We start from the raw sequence: 16257 nt of genomic DNA, 5'->3' as shown, positions 1-16257 counted from the left end.
GAGTTTACCTGCTGCCTGTGCACCTGGGCAGAATGACTCAAGCCTCAGTACACCAACTGTAAACTCCACTACCAACCCCTTCATTATCAGTCGTGAAGCGAGCGACAAAATGCGTGTGTGTGTGCGCGTGTGTGTGTGTGCGTGTATTACACTTAACATTCCTCAGATGAGGAATGTTAAGCGCAATAGGAAGGCAGTTAAGTACATTTAAGTATGTCGATAATAAGTGAATCATACTTAGTATAATCCGTATAATTATTATCGGATTATACTCAGTAAATCCGATAGCAGTATAATCATGTTATCATTATAGCATGATGAGTCATGGTGAAGGAAGTTTCTCAGCAAATTACCACAGCGATATACACTGAGAGGTGTATATATATATCATTCTTCATGGTGTATATATATATACACAGAAAGTTGACTTTAGTTTTGATCAATGTTGAGGATAAGAGTATACATGCTGGTTGGTTAGCAAACTATTGTGGTGGCCTTAATGACCCTCCGGTGATTGGCCATCCTTAATCCAAACACTACCACTAATTACCTACGGAATGAAGTGAGATATGAGACATTCGAATAAAATGGTTGTTGTATTATATATATATATATATATATATATATATATATATATATATATATATATATATATATATATATATATATATATATATATAATGGTAAGTCTGGCTAACTTTACGCTATCTGACGACACCTGCTAGTATAAACTTACAGAAAACTTTTAACTTATGCCAGTAATTGTTATTATATAGTACCTAGTATTTGTAAACATGTGTTGATTGATGATAAGTTTCCTGATGCTTCTCAGTGCTACTTATGTTCCTGTCGGTAGATTCGGGGGTGAGAGAGGCCGCGCGTCACTCCGCGAGGGATTGTCTACCACCAGTGGGTTCCAGGACCCCAGCCACGGTCAGTGTGTGTGTAAATCATCTCTTGTTGAGCCTCTAGACTATGCTGATATTTGCCAACGTTGAATATACTGATATGTTAATAATGTGTTCCTTAAACTCCAAGTTTGGTGTTACGAATAAACCACAGCCCTTTACTGCGTCAGGGAGCTGCTTCTCTTTCAGGTAGGACTGTCCCTAAAGTCGTTTTCCGCTCATTGATCCCTATTTTGCCGAGAATAAGTTTCAATATCTCCTACCGCAACCAGGCTACATAATTTCCTTATGGAGATGGAGCAAAAACATTGAAGCTACAATCTGTCGTTGTTTTAGATTCAGTTACTTGGAACAATAAGTATTACGTAGCCCGGGATATGGTTGTGTGTCAGTTGTTGACTTATATATAGAATTGAACTGGTGTATCATTTTTTCTTTATCACATTTTATATAAACTTCTTATATTTTCTGAAATGTTTAATGCTTTGCAACAACTATCATCAAACTGTTATTTTTTTAAATTTAACTGCAATTAAAATTTTTACAATTTACTAAATTAGCAAAAGTTTAGAACAGAATTAATACAGAAAAAAAAATAGTTATTCTCGGACTAAAAACGTGATTCAGGTTTCCTTGTTCAGTGCTAAAGGGAATATATATATACTAATTCTCGAAAATAAGAGCACTCATCCAGGATTAAAAAAATATCATGGAATTAAAAATCGCTTGTCAGTTGATAAACAGATATCATAAAATCTTAACCCATTGTTCCAGAGAATTAAGATTAGTCCTGGAATCTCAAACAGTTATCATGTAAACAGAAATTAAAAATTCCAAGAACTTCCCTCCAGTATTGAATGAGGATCCTGGAATCCAGAAAATTACCACTCCAGGGGGTTACATAGGAATATCACGTGACCAAGGGGGGGGGGGGGGGATATTAGCACCACCATACCTGCAGAAACAACCCCCTCCCCTCCCCCCCCCCAGCCTCTCCAACATTCCAGGGGTAACAATTGGGCCAGGTGTGGCCTCGAATTTGGCCCCCAATTACGAGCGGCGCGATAACTCCAATTACTTACGAATAAAACTCCAATTAAGCACGCAACGGCATCTGACAAGTAGCGACCTGCCAGCCAATCACGTTTCATGTCTCTGTGCTTATGGAACTGTCAGCCAATCAAGACGTTCGTCTCATTATTAGGGTGATGTAGAGAGCCAATCACACGACGTGTAGCGGTATTTACGTCATACGAACAACCAATCTTGTGTATCGTTTAGTACATGGTCGGCAAGGTCAATCCAGGGCACCGATTACTTTACGGGCTTGATCAGCCAATCACGTTAGGGCCTTAGCTCATCACGTCATCCTGCCAGCCACTCATGTTATGAGTTGGGTTCACTATGTCACTCAGTCAACCACTTAAGTATCAAATTCAGTTCACAATTACCCGGAAAACCAGTCACGCTATTGGCTAGGTTAATTGCCAGTTCATACTTTTTTTTTAATTTGTTAAGTTAATCATATCAATTCATGTCACTTATGACCAATCAGATTGCAATGCAAGCAAATGATCTTAAAGCAGTGGTTTCCAAACGGTGGATCACGACCCACAGGGGGGGGGGGGGGGTATGACCCCAATCTAAAGGTGGGGGGGGGGGTGGAAATCCGAATTCTGAGTACTAGGATATCTCAACCATCGAGGAATTAGTTTGTGATGAGCATCCTGGTGTTCGGCCAATTATTTAACACATTTTTTAAAATCACATATTACCCATTTGAGCAATCAGGTCACGCGCTGACGGCCCTCGTTGATCAACTGGCCAATCAGATCACACATTCAAACAGCCAGTGAAACCACAGGGGGAAACAGAGCTGGATATTTAGGCTTCCACCACTCTCCCTCCCTCCCTCCCTCAGATGCCTGGAATTCACCTTCACCTACGGAATGACTTTCTAGTGTTCAATGATCTATGTTCCTTACACAATGGCAACAATTATACTAATGCACCAAATCGATATATTAGCAAAACCTTTCCTGGAAAAAAATATAGAATTATACTTTACCAAAAATATTGATACGAAGTATTTAGAGTTATTAAATAAACAAATCAAATATATAAATAAAGTAATAACAATAATAACAAATAATGATAACAATAATAATAATAATTATAATAGTCAAACATATGTCAACATCCGCTTTGTCAGTAGTGTTAATTATCGCGCGGGAGACAGACAGGTGCCGTGATCTCTCACTAGGGGGGGGGGGGGGTAAATTACACCATGTTGGGAGGGATCCTCGCCCCCCTCCCCGTCCCTGGTTACATGCGCCTCGCCAGCGATTAATTTTTTTTTTTTTTTTTTTTTGGGGGGGGGGGTTCGAGCCCTGGCCACGAATCTCTCTCACTCCAGCCATTCATTCTGTCCTCCATCCACGTTCGTGTTTAACACATTTTTCTATTTCTCACAATTGCTCTCTCTGTCTCCCCTCACTCTTTAACTCCCCTCCCCAGCGTCCCTCTCCTGCTTCCCTCTCTCCCCTCCCCAGCGCCCCTCTCCTGCTCCCCTCTCTCCCCTCCCCAGCGCCCCTCACCTGCTCCCCGATCTCCCCTCCCCAGCGCCCCTCTCCTGCTCCCCTCTCTCCCCTCCCCAGCGCCCCTCTCCTGCTCCCCAGCGCCCCTCTCCTGCTCCCGTCTCTCCCCTCCCCAGCGCCCCTCTCTCCCCTCCCCAGCGCCCCTCTCCTGCTCCCCTCTCTCCCCTTCCCAGCGCTACCTCTCCTGCTCCCCTCTCTCCCCTCCCCAGCGCCCCCCTCCTGCTCCCCTCTCTCCCCTCCCCAGCGCCCCTCTCTCCCCTCCCCAGCGCCCCTCTCCTGCTCCCTTCTCTCCCCTCCCCAGCGCCCCTCTCCTGCTCCCCTCTCTCCCCTCCCCAGCGCCCCTCCTGCTCTCCTCTCTCCCCTCCCCAGCGCCCCTCTCCTGCTCCCCTCTCTCCCCTCCTTAGCGCCTTCTCCTGCTCCCCTCTCTCCCCTCCCCAGCGCCCCCATCCTGCTCCCCTCTCTCCCCTCGCAGCACACTTGCCAAATTAGGGTTTCATCGCTGTTTGGTCGAGGTTTAAATGCCCAAGAGACTCGCCCCCCCTCCCCCCCCCCCGGGAGCTTGAGGCGCACATCACTGTGATGTTAACTTTGTTATCAACTTGATGACTAACTTTATGATAATCTTGGTGGCAACTTTGTCGAGGATTTTGAAGGAAAACTTGATGGCAACTGATGACAACCTTGCTGTTGTTGTGTGTGTATTCACCTACATGTAGCCATGTAGACGAGTTCAGGGTTGAGTTTAAGCTCTCTGGCCCCGCCTTTCCAGTCTTGCGTCAGTTAATAATATTCCTTCGTTCCTCAGGTTTGTCGTCTAATTCCGTTTGAAGTTGATTATTAAGTTCGCCTCGGCGACCTCTCCCGCGTGTAGTGGAACCCGCGGACCATGATATGCTGAAGGTTACACAGCCTGTAGTCCACCCAGACCCACTGTATAGCGAGCTGGGTCCCGGCATGGGCGGGGGGGTTTATGGGCTATTCATGCCCGTGCCACCTCCTGGGTGGCTTAATCTTCATCAGTCAATCAATCGGCATGGAGGTGGTAGCCAGGTACACCGCGTCTGGGCTGGCCCAGGAGCTGAGGTGGTTCCATCACCCACTTCTTTCCAAAGCTTTTCTTATACTGAATATTATTACGCCTCTCATGCTTGGTGAGATAATGTCCCCTCAGCCTCTCGTGTACCTCAGGCCCCTTAGTTCTGGCTCAGGTCTGGCTGCTATCTACCTATATATAGGGATATGTGTGTGGGAATATCCAAAACAAAATACAGTATGTGGGAATTTTGATTCCCACATATTTTGTAGTTAGTGTTTCAGTTTTTTTTTCTACCACAGACGTGGCCACACATTTACAATGCTAACCAGCATATATACATTTTCTTCTGTCCTCCATGGACAGGGTTAGAGAAATGTTAAACATATAGTTCAAGGGTTTATTGAACACTCACCCACAGAAGGTGATTCAGTGCTTTTAAAATGCTAAGCTAACCTACATTTCAGTGAACTGTCTCTCGTTCAGCCTATAGAGTCCCACCGGGTTAACCCCTAACCTTCCCTGCTCCTGTCCTCAATAATTTGCATTTGTCCAGGTTGAAGTCTTCCAGCCATCATTCCGACCATCCGCCTGAATCCAGGTCTGCAGGTTTTCTCCCGTTGCAAACTTCGTTCTGGTTTACCTAAGCAAATTTGTTTCATCCGCCCAGCGATTCATCCTGAACCTTTGTTTATTCACTCCCATGTATTTACTATTTTCTTCTACAGTATCGAACTATTAGCTCTTGGGCTCCGCCTCTCTAACCGTCGGTAGTCTAATGAACTGACTCCCAACCTAATTTTCTCGGCCATATTTATTAAATATCTCTCACACACACACACACACATCCCAAGCTGTTCGACTCCTAGGTACCTATTTACTATGTGATGAACAGCTGGATCAGGTGAAAGAATTCTTGTCATTACTTTTTTTGCCTCGGCCGGAAATTAGGCCGGAGCCCTTTGGACTACGACTCCTGAGTGCTGCACGCTCGGCCGCGAGTGTTCGTGTGTGTGTGCGTCTCAATAGCAAGTATCGCAGCGAAACAAGCGAACACTAACAATGAATCCGGCGCCTGGTACTCCACCTGATGAAGTATCACTTAAGATACTTAATCAGTACGATACTTAATACTTAAGTAGTACTACTTTGTTTACTACTAATCTAGCCATTCACGACCAAGTAATATGTTTATCTCACTTTTTTAACACATTTCATTTTCCCTCCATCTCCCCTCCTCGCCTTTTCACTTTGGTATAATTTATGCTAAATCCTACAGAGAATTAAACTAAGTTACCCCTCTAAGCCTTACCCATAATTACCATAATCGGTTTAGGTTAATAATAGTCTATCAACACAAGCCCGTTTTCAGTTTACATAGCGGGGAGGCATCAGTCAAGGAGAATAAATAAAAAAATTGTTTTCAACAAATTATAGTAAATAACCCTTTTTATATTTATTTACATTTATGATGCGTCGTATTTTATTGTAAAAAAAGCATCACTCGTCAGTAACACGTCCCCCAGTACCACCCCATTGCTTCATACAACCCCAGTACCACCCCATTGCTTCATACAACCCACAGCAGCACCCCCATTGCTTCATACAACCCCAGTACCACCCCATTGCTTCATACAACCCCCAGCAGCACCCCCATTGCTTCATACAACCCCCAGCAGCACCCCATTGCTTCATACAACCCCCAGCAGCACCCCATTGCTTCATACAACACCCAGCAGCACCCCCTGTGCTTCAGACAAACCCCAGCACCACCCCATTGCTTCATACAACCCCAGAAGCACCCCATTGCTTCATACAACCCCCAGCAGCACCCCATTGCTTCATACAACCCCAGCAGCACCCCCTGTGCTTCATACAACCCCCAGCAGCACCCCATTGCTTCATACAACCCCAGCTGCACCCCCTGTGCTTCATACAAACCCCAGCAGCACCCCATTGCTTCATACAACCCCCAGCAGCATCCCATTGCTTCATACAACCCCCAGCAGCACCCCCTGTGCTTCATTCAACCCCCAGCAGCACCCCATTGCTTCATACAACCCCCAGCAGCATCCTATTGCTTCATACAACCCTCAGCACCACCCCATTGCTTCATACAACCCCCAGCACCACCCCATTGCTTCATACAACCCCCAGCAGCACACCATTGCTTCATACAACCCTCCAGCAGCATCCCATTGCTTCATACAACCCCCAGCAGCACCCCAGTGCTTCATACAACCCCCAGCAGCACCCCATTGGTTCATACAACCCCAGTACCACCCCATTGCTTCATACAACCCCAGCAGCACCCCATTGCTTCATACAACCCCCAGCAGCACCCCATTGCTTCATACAACCCCCAGCAGCACCCCATTGCTTCATACAACACCCAGCAGCACCCCATTGCTTCATACAACCCCAGCAGCACCCCATTGCTTCATACAACCCCCAGCAGCACCCCATTGCTTCATACAACCCCCAGCAGCACGTCATTGCTTCATACAACCCCCAGCAGCACCCCCATTGCTTCATACAACCCCCAGCAGCACCCCATTGGTTCATACAACCCCAGTACCACCCCATTGCTTCATACAACCCCCAGCAGCACCTCATTGCTTCATACAACCCCCAGCAGCACCTCATTGCTACATACAACCCCCAGCAGCACCCCCATTGCTTCATACAACCCCCAGCAGCACCCCATTGCTTCATACAACCCCCAGCAGCACCCCATTGCTTCATACAACCCCAGCAGCACCCCATTGCTTCATACAACCCCAGCAGCACCCCATTGCTTCATACAACCCCAGCAGCACCCCATTGCTTCATACAACCCCCAGCAGCACCCCCTGTTCTTCAATCAACCCCAGTACCACCCCATTGCTTCATACAACCCCAGCAGCACCCCATTGCTTCATACGACCCCAGCAGCACCCGTGCTTCATATAACCCCCAGCAGCACCCCCTGTGCTTCATACAACCCCCCAGCAGCACCCCCATTGCTTTATACAACCCCCCAGCAGCACCCCATTGCTTCATACAACCCCAGCAGCACCCCATTGCTTCATACAACCCCAGCAGAACCCCCTGTGCTTCATACAACCCCCAGCAGCACCCCATTGCTTCATACAACCCCAGCAGCACCCCCTGTGCTTCATACAACCCCCAGCAGCACCCCATTGCTTCAGACAACCCCAGCAGCACCCCATTGCTTCATTCAACCCCAGTACCACCCCATTGTTTCATACAACCCCAGCAGCACCCCATTGCTTCATTCAACCCCAGTACCACCCCATTGCTTCATACAACCCCAGCAGCACCCCATTGCTTCATACAACCCCAGCAGCACCCCATTGCTTTATACAACCCCAGCAGCACCCCATTGCTTCATACAACCCCAGCAGCACCCCCATTGCTTCATACAACCCCAGCAGAACCCCATTGCTTCATTCAACCCCAGTAGTGTAAAAGGAGACACATGGGAAATTGATTTTCAGAAACGGTTGGGCACTTCCATGCCGACTTGACTCCCGGGGGCCAGATCGTGAAAATCTTTTTCAAGCAGTTGGGTCAGGACGCGCTGGGCGCGCACCTGGCTGGCTGGCTGGCGGGGGTGGGGTGGTCCATTCCCCCCCCCCCCCCCAGGGGTACCCAGGGCCCACCACCCGGGTGTACCTGAGGAACTGGTGCCCTATCCTAACCTGTTTTTTCTCGTGCTTTTAAGATGAGTCTAAGGCATCAAGAAGGGGGTCCCCTACTTATGGGAGGTACCGAGGATGAATGTTCAATAGATGAAAACCAAAAAATACACTGGTGAAAGGCATATAAACGTTTTTGGAGTATTTTAATGGCATGAGCAAAAATTCACGATTTGGCCTGGGGGTGTTACGAGAGTACTACGGTATCAATTTGGGGGCCCTTACTTTTGAATGGATCAGAGGGTGAATGTTCAATAGATTCAAACCAAGAAACACAGTTGAAAGCGAATATAGAAGCTTTTGGAGTACTTTAATGAGGCTATGACTGAATAGTACAGGGAGCCCTTGGGCACAGCTCCATTTTCTGTAATGGTCAGAGGTGAGCGGTGAGAACGGGGCGCGATTTTATGACCAATCAGGAGCCGAGTAAAAAAATTCTCTTTCTTTCTTGGGGTCATGGGCCAATCAGGTGAAATTTTCCTTATTTGTCGCGGGGGTGTCACGTGACATGACGTCGGCAATAGGGACCCCCTACCTATGATTACCCCAGTGGGGTCAAGCATAGAAGGGGGGGTCAAGATTCCTTACAAAGACCAAGTTGGATATATAGGTGTAGTAAGCCTTATCTTGAATTTGCATGATACTGTGGGGTACATTGACATGAAGGGCGAGTCATAGAACAGGATCTGCATGTGAGATGGGTCATATTAGGGTTTTAAAGAAGTTAAGATAGCTTTAAAGAGTCCTGTGTGTGCTTGAATGTGGGTAAATGTTCAGTCAATAATTCTCGTGTTTTGAATCGGAATGAGGGGTCCTAGTTTGCGTTCTAGTCATAAAATGAGTTCCTTAGTATATTTGCTATGGAAAATGAGCTCTATATAATTTGAAATGAGGTCAAGAAAGACATGTTTATGTGCGAGAAGAGTCAGGTTGGAAACTGTTTATTCCAGTCATCCCCCCTTGACTTTGCTCCGTTTTCTGTAGCTAAAGTAAAGATTCCATTTTCTGTGGCATTCAGTTGATTACTGGTGAAAAAGGCATGCTTGCCTTTGTATGGTTCTAACCTGTTTATAGATTTTATTGATATATTTTTCGGGCCTCAAATTAGATTTTAATATGAAAAATAGCATCAAATGTATGTCTATCTTTTGTAATAAACGTTACAAGCATTAACAATACCTGTGATATTTCATAGAATACGAAAAGAAGTTTAAATAATTGTGTTGGGTTTGACACTCCCAACATTAATTTGACACTCGTAAATATACTATAAAGGAAAGTAGTTGAGTGGTTTAAGCAATGTAATATGTATTAGAAATCTGTTCATATTCCGTATTAAATTGAATTTTTTAACATCATAATAGTTTGCAGCTATTGTGGTGGGGGCCCAATAACTTCATGTAACGCATCGACTGGCACTATCTGTTGCTATGAAATGCTTTTTGAAATCATGTGTTAAAATTTAAAAGTCGACTCCAGTTGCCATTTATGTCAGTGCCGTGGTATATCAAGCGCAAAGGTTTTCAGAAAATGTTACACCTCCACCTTTCAAAAAGTGAAAAGATGAATTCATTTTGGCATTACTGTCATTACTTTGGAAGTTTTTAATGATAGCACATACTTAAACAAACTCGCTCGCAAAAACAAACTCTTTTTTTTTTGGTTCAACTTACACAAATAAACCCAGGGCTTTCACATTCGCGCAAAATACTTAGTCCCCCCCTAAACTTAAAACAGTTGCACAATCTTACTTAAACACATTGCTAAACTCTTATACACAAACAAAAAACTCAATTTTTAACTTACACAAATAAACACGGGGTTTGCACATTCACACACAAAAAAATGCTTAGTTCCCCCTAGACTTGAACACTCACAATCTTACGGTGCTTTAATTGCTAAAGCCTTCCAAACCTGCACTGGGTCGTTAGTCATACATAGAATCAGGGAGAAAAATATCTGCTTCAATATATAAAAAAAAATAATACAACTCTTGAATAAATAGTCCAACCACTTGGGCTGGACGGTAGAGCGACTGCCTTACTTCATGCAGGTCGGCGTTCAATCCCCTGACCATCCAAGTGGTTGGGCCACCATTCCTTCCTCCCATCTTATTCCCAAATCCTTATCCTGACTCCTTCCCAGTGCTACATGGTCTAATGGCTTGGCACTTTCTCCTGATAGTTCCATTCAATTCCATTCTTGACTAAATAACTAGCATTAAGTTTTAAGTCAATCTAATATCCCTATCTCACGCCCCCCCCCCCAGAACTCTGCATATTCCCGCCCTCCAACAAATTCCAAAGCCTTACAAGAGCCCACTCCAGTCACTCACGCGGCAATAGACATGTTTTTTTTCGCCCAACTGTATTTATTTAAAATAAAAATACGTCAGATAGAAAGAGTTTCGCATTGATATTATATTTACCTTATAAAGCCTCTCTATAAAAATGATATGCCACTGCGTATTATGATTGTTTTATAATAAATATTGCATAAATACTTACACGATTTCATAAACGAAAAATTATTTTAATGAGACATGTTTGGAAGGCATCATCATTACGATAAATACAAACTTTTAAAACTAATTATAAAGATATATCTCATAGAAGAAGATTTATTCTTCAGGATATATGTTATTGTTTAAGAGTTTCATTCTATATAAGAAAGTTGCCAATGTTATCAAAACTCTGGCCACAATTTTGTTTTTTTTTTAAAGGTTTTCCAAGGGAGTAAATCTTGCTTCCTCGCTTTCTCCCACGTGTTTCCTCATTTGGACTGGATGCAGAGTAACCTGGGTGCAAGTCCTGACTCAGTTCCCCAACGTCCAAACTATTGGACATTGCCAAATTTCACTAAATAATGCGGTATTTTAGTTGCCCCCTCTAATTATAGAGATTTTAATCTCTAAACATTTGAGTGCCAAGAACAACTCTCGTGCAGGCCCGCGTTCAAGCTTTTTGCTATAGTAAATGTCTCTAAAAATGAGGCGTATCTCGCCCTGACCAACTGTTTTTGGCTTAATTGTAACCCATCCAGCTGCAGTCTGCTGGATAGAAGGGCAGTGGGCCTGATAAAAATAAAAAAAAATAAAAAACATAAATTGTCAGACTAGCTCTTTACATATGCTAGTTGTTTAATTTATTAACTGCTACTAATGCGATGATGATGCAAGAGGAGCCAGTACACATCTATGGATCAACCAATAAAAGCAGCAGACTTCTAGATGATACTACTGCTCAGCTTAGCCCCCCCCCCCGCCCCACTGGATGGTCGGCAGTGCGCAGGAAAAACAGATAAATTATGACACTAGTTCGCCACATATCCCAGTCTTGGTTTTAATTTAGAAACTGCACTTGCGGTCTTTCTCGTGCCCCATTGTTGATGTGTGACAATGACCATTGGATTTAAAAAAAAAAAAACTAGCTCATTAAGATTGCGAAAACTTGCTTTAGCTAAATGAATTGTGTAGGTTCTGACTCTGAGGCCCATTATGCAGCCCTTTTCCGCTAAAGCCCGCAAGATGGGATTGATTGATTGAGGAAGATTAAGCCACCCAAAAGGTGGCACGGGCATGAATAGTCCCTATGTGGTGGCCCTTTTTGAGCCATTACCAGTATCAATAGCTGATACTGGAGATCTGTGGAGGTGTGACTGCACCCTGCGTGACTGGAGATGTCTCCTCCCCCCCCCACCCCCCCGTGGCAAGATGGGAATAGGGGGGCTGCATTAATAAAACGAATTAAAACTAACATTCAATTATATATTCTCAAACTTATGCAAAAAAAAACTTTACAATCACATTTGCAAACTTGCACAAATTAATTTTGGCAATTTCGTTTACCCATTATTATTTTGTTTTTCTTGCTTGAGCCAAAAATGAATTGTTGGGTTTATTACCAGAGTCCATTTCCGAACCGTGGTAACCCCTTCCCACTACCCGCCCCACAAGATGGGATTCATAATAAATGAACTAAACTAGCATTCAATTATATTCTCAACAAACTTATGCAAACCCCATACAATTACATTAGCAAGCTATCACAAATTCATTGAGCAAGTTTAACTATTCGCTTTCTTTGCGTCATTATATAATGGAATACGAAAAAGAAATTCGCAGAATTCAGAGATAACACCATCAATGGAGTCCAAGAAATACGCATGTACTTCATTCATAATGATGCGCTGCCAGGAATCTTAGCAAAGCAACCAAAATATTTGCTTACTGTATGTATGTGAAGGATGCACATGACTCTCCGGTTAGGCGGTTGTGGAGTGAGACCAGCAACTGCAGAATTCCCATAGTCGTAAAAATGCCTTGCATAGAGACCGTTGCAAGCCTCTTGTTGAATCACTTAGGGTGCATATATATATGTGTGTGTGTGTGTGTGTGTGTGTGTGTATGTAGCAGTGACAATCGCGTAACGAGCTTTCAAGAGATTGTCACTTACATAGCTAAACAATATGTAGGGTTCAGTTTCCAAACCAATTATGCAGCTCTCGAACCCTTTTCTCCCGCTACATGCGGGAGATCCCTTTTATTTTCAGCTAAAATATGCATTATATTCAGGCGGGTTCGCCGTGTCATAGCACAACCAAAAGCCCAATATACTCCCCTAAACTTTCCCTATCCCATCTAAATTTAAAAGAAAATGCATTTCCAATGCCCAATATATATATATATATATATATATATATATATATATATATATATATATATATATATACATATAGCCAACGCATATTATACAACATCCCCAAGACCATTTCATAAGAGTTAGTGCTGCACCCCTCCAGGTAATTTCATCAAATTAAAGACAATTTTACCTAAAATTTGTTGTGTATGGCACAACCAAAATCCCAATTTCCCAAGGCTTAAAAAAAAAAACAGCACAAGCTAAATTTATTTAAATTTACTCCAGTTTAAAGACAAGTCCACCAAAAGTTATCTCCAATTATAAAAAAAAAAATAAAACTGAATTTAAATGTAACTAATCATATAAGAACCAATAGCTAAATTTCACTGTCCCTCCCCCTCCCCCACCCACTCAAGGCCCCCAGGAATAGGCCTGATTTGTTCAAGCCAAAGCCCAATTCACCCGAGTTTTCTCTATCTCATCTAAAAATAACGTTCATTTCCAGCCACCCCATATTCCCCATTCCCAAGACCATTTCATAGTGTTAGTGCTGTGGCCATCTACCTAATTTCATCCCAATTAATGACAATTCCCCATTAAATATTGGCAAAAATATGTCAAATCATATCACAGCCAAAGCCCATTTCGCCCAAGTTTCACCTAACCCATATAAATTTAATGTGCATTTTCAATATCTAATATCCAGGTGCCCTATGTCACGCCCTATTCCCAATACCATTTCATAGCGCAGTGTCCATCCAGCTGTTTCCAAATATCCAGATGTGTTTATATATCTTCAATCCTACGAAACCAGACCTAACCTAACACACAGCTAAGGCCAAATTTATCCCAATTTAATCCAATTTCCACCTAATTTGATCCAATTTATTCAAATTTAATCCAATTCCCGCCAAATTTACCCGAGTTTACCATTTCATAGCACAACCAAAGCCCCAATTTGACCAAGTTTCACCTATCCCAATTAAATTTAATGTGAATCTTCAATATCAGGTCGCCCCCAATGTCACAGCCTATTCCCAAAGACCATTTCATAGTAATAGTGCAGTGTTCAGCCAGCCATTTCCATGTTCCAGATGTGTTTATATATCATCAAACCTACCAAAAGCAGACCTAACCCAATACGGCTAAGGCCAAATTTAACCAAATTTTCCCCAATTTAAGATAATTTCCACCTAATTTGCCACAATTTTATCCAATTTCCACCAAATTTTACCATAGTTCACCTTATCATAGCACAGCCAAAGCCCCAGTTTGTTCAAGTTTCACCCATTCCATATAACTTTTATGTGTATTTCCAGTATCCAATATCCAGTGGTCGATGTCATACTTCATTCCCAGAGACCATTTCATAGTGATAGTGTAGGGTCCGACGAGCCATTTCCAATATACAGATGCGTTTATATACATCAATCCTACCTTAAAACCAGACCCAACCCTAACATGGCTAAGACCAAATTTGACCAATTGTATCACAATTTAAGACAATTTCTACCTAATTTGCCCCAATTTATCCAAATTTAGGACATTTTCTACCAAATTTACCCAATTTTACGTATTATAGCAAGGTCAATGCCCAATTTTCCCCCCAAGTTTCGCCTATTCCATACACTGCAAATTAAAGGCGCATTTTCAATATGCAGTCCAATAATCTCGACTGTTTTTTTTTTTTTTATTTGTTAGTTATGGATCTTTGTTAAATATTGTATTTTATATTCTTAGAAAAGTATTTGTTTGGATATTAACCCAACCACCCTGTACCCTAACCTGCACGGATCTTTGCCGAATATTCCTGTCAATGTTGTTTATGGACTCAACAACCCTGAAGCTAACATGCCTTGACCTGACGTTAATTGTTGCACCTTCTTTTTTGGGGGGAACGTGATGTTTTTGCATCAACCCAACTGCCCTTGCCCATACCTCTGATACCAAGATCTTGGTTCCATATATGGTATCTTATTCTTGGGTTACAGCCAATCCATCCCAACCTAACCTCTATTAACTATGGGTTTAATGGCCATTTTTCTCTACATCAGTTCAAACACAACCCAACCTCATATTAATGGATTTGAACTCCATTTGTACACATGTTCTTAGGAAACATGATAAGATTCGCCATATCTCTATCATTAAATAATAAAATATTTCCTTAACCTAGCCTATAATCCCCCCCCCCCAATTGGGACAAATTTGCGTTAGATTTGGGTTATATTAACCTAATGTGAAAATATATTCCTACTTTAATTCTTTAATATCCATAATTTGCCAGAATTTCGAGGGGGGGGGGGATTATAGGCTAGGTTAAGGAAAATTTTTATTATTTAATGATAGAGATATGGCGAATCTTATCATGTTTCCTAAGAACATGTGTACAAATGGAGTTCAAATCCATTTATATGAGGTTGGGCTGTGTTTGAACTGATGTAGAGAAAAATGGCCATTAAACCCATAGTTAATAAAGGTTAGGTTGGGATGGATTGGCTGTAACCCAAGAATAAGATACCATATATGGAACCAAGATCTTGGTATCAGAGGTATGGGCAAGGGCAGTTGGGTTGATGCAAAAACATCACGTTCCAGTAAGCAAATATTTTGGTTGCTTTGCTAAGATTCCTGGCAGCGCATCATTATGAATGAAGTACATGCGTATTTCTTGGACTCCATTGATGGTGTTATCTCTGAATTCTGAGAATTTCTTTTTCGTATTCCATTATATAATGACGCAAAGTAAGCGAATAGGTAAACTTGCTCAATGAATTTGTGATAGCTTGCTAATGTAATTGTATGAGGTTTGCATAAGTTTGTTGAGAATATAATTGAATGCTAGTTTAGTTCATTTATTATGAATCCCATCTTGTGGGGCGGGTAGTGGGAAGGGGTTACCACGGTGGGGAAATGGACTCTGGTAATGAACCCAACAATTCATTTTTGGCTCAAGCAAGAAAAACAAAATAATAATGGGTAAACGAAATTGCCAAAATTAATTTGTGCAAATTTGCAAATGTGATTGTAAAGTTTTTTTTTGCATAAGTTTGAGAATATATAATTGAATGTTAGTTTTAATTCGTTTTATTAATGCAGCCCCCCTATTCCCATCTTGCCACGGGGGGTGGGGGGGGGAGGAGACATCTCCCGTCACGCAGGGTGCAGTCGCACCTCCACAGATCTCCAGTATCAGCTATTGATACTGGTAATGGCTCAAAAAGGGCCACCACGTAGGGGCTATTCATGCCCGTGCCACCTTTTGGGTGGCTTAATCTTCATCAATCAATCAATACCATCTTGCGGGCTTTAGCGGAAAAGGGCTGCATAATGGGCCTCAGAGTCAGAACCTACACAATTCATTTAGCTAAAGCAAGT

At 42.8% G+C, this 16257-nt stretch overlaps 1 protein-coding gene across 1 annotated transcript in view; it reads left to right on the top strand.

Moving 5' to 3' along the window:
• The window catches only part of LOC123748690 (uncharacterized), a 65694-nt gene that overhangs the window by 29316 nt on the left and 20121 nt on the right, over nt 1–16257 (top strand). Inside the window, exon 3 of the mRNA XM_069301480.1 lies at nt 857–933. Coding sequence (XP_069157581.1) covers nt 857–933 — 77 coding nt within the window. The remainder of the gene's footprint in view (nt 1–856; nt 934–16257) is intronic.

The sequence above is a fragment of the Procambarus clarkii genome, chromosome 45 (genome assembly GCF_040958095.1).
Source record: "Procambarus clarkii isolate CNS0578487 chromosome 45, FALCON_Pclarkii_2.0, whole genome shotgun sequence".
Lineage (NCBI taxonomy): Eukaryota > Metazoa > Arthropoda > Malacostraca > Decapoda > Cambaridae > Procambarus > Procambarus clarkii.
Note: the sequence above shows the minus strand (reverse complement) of the source record. Positions and strands in the feature narration are given on the sequence as shown.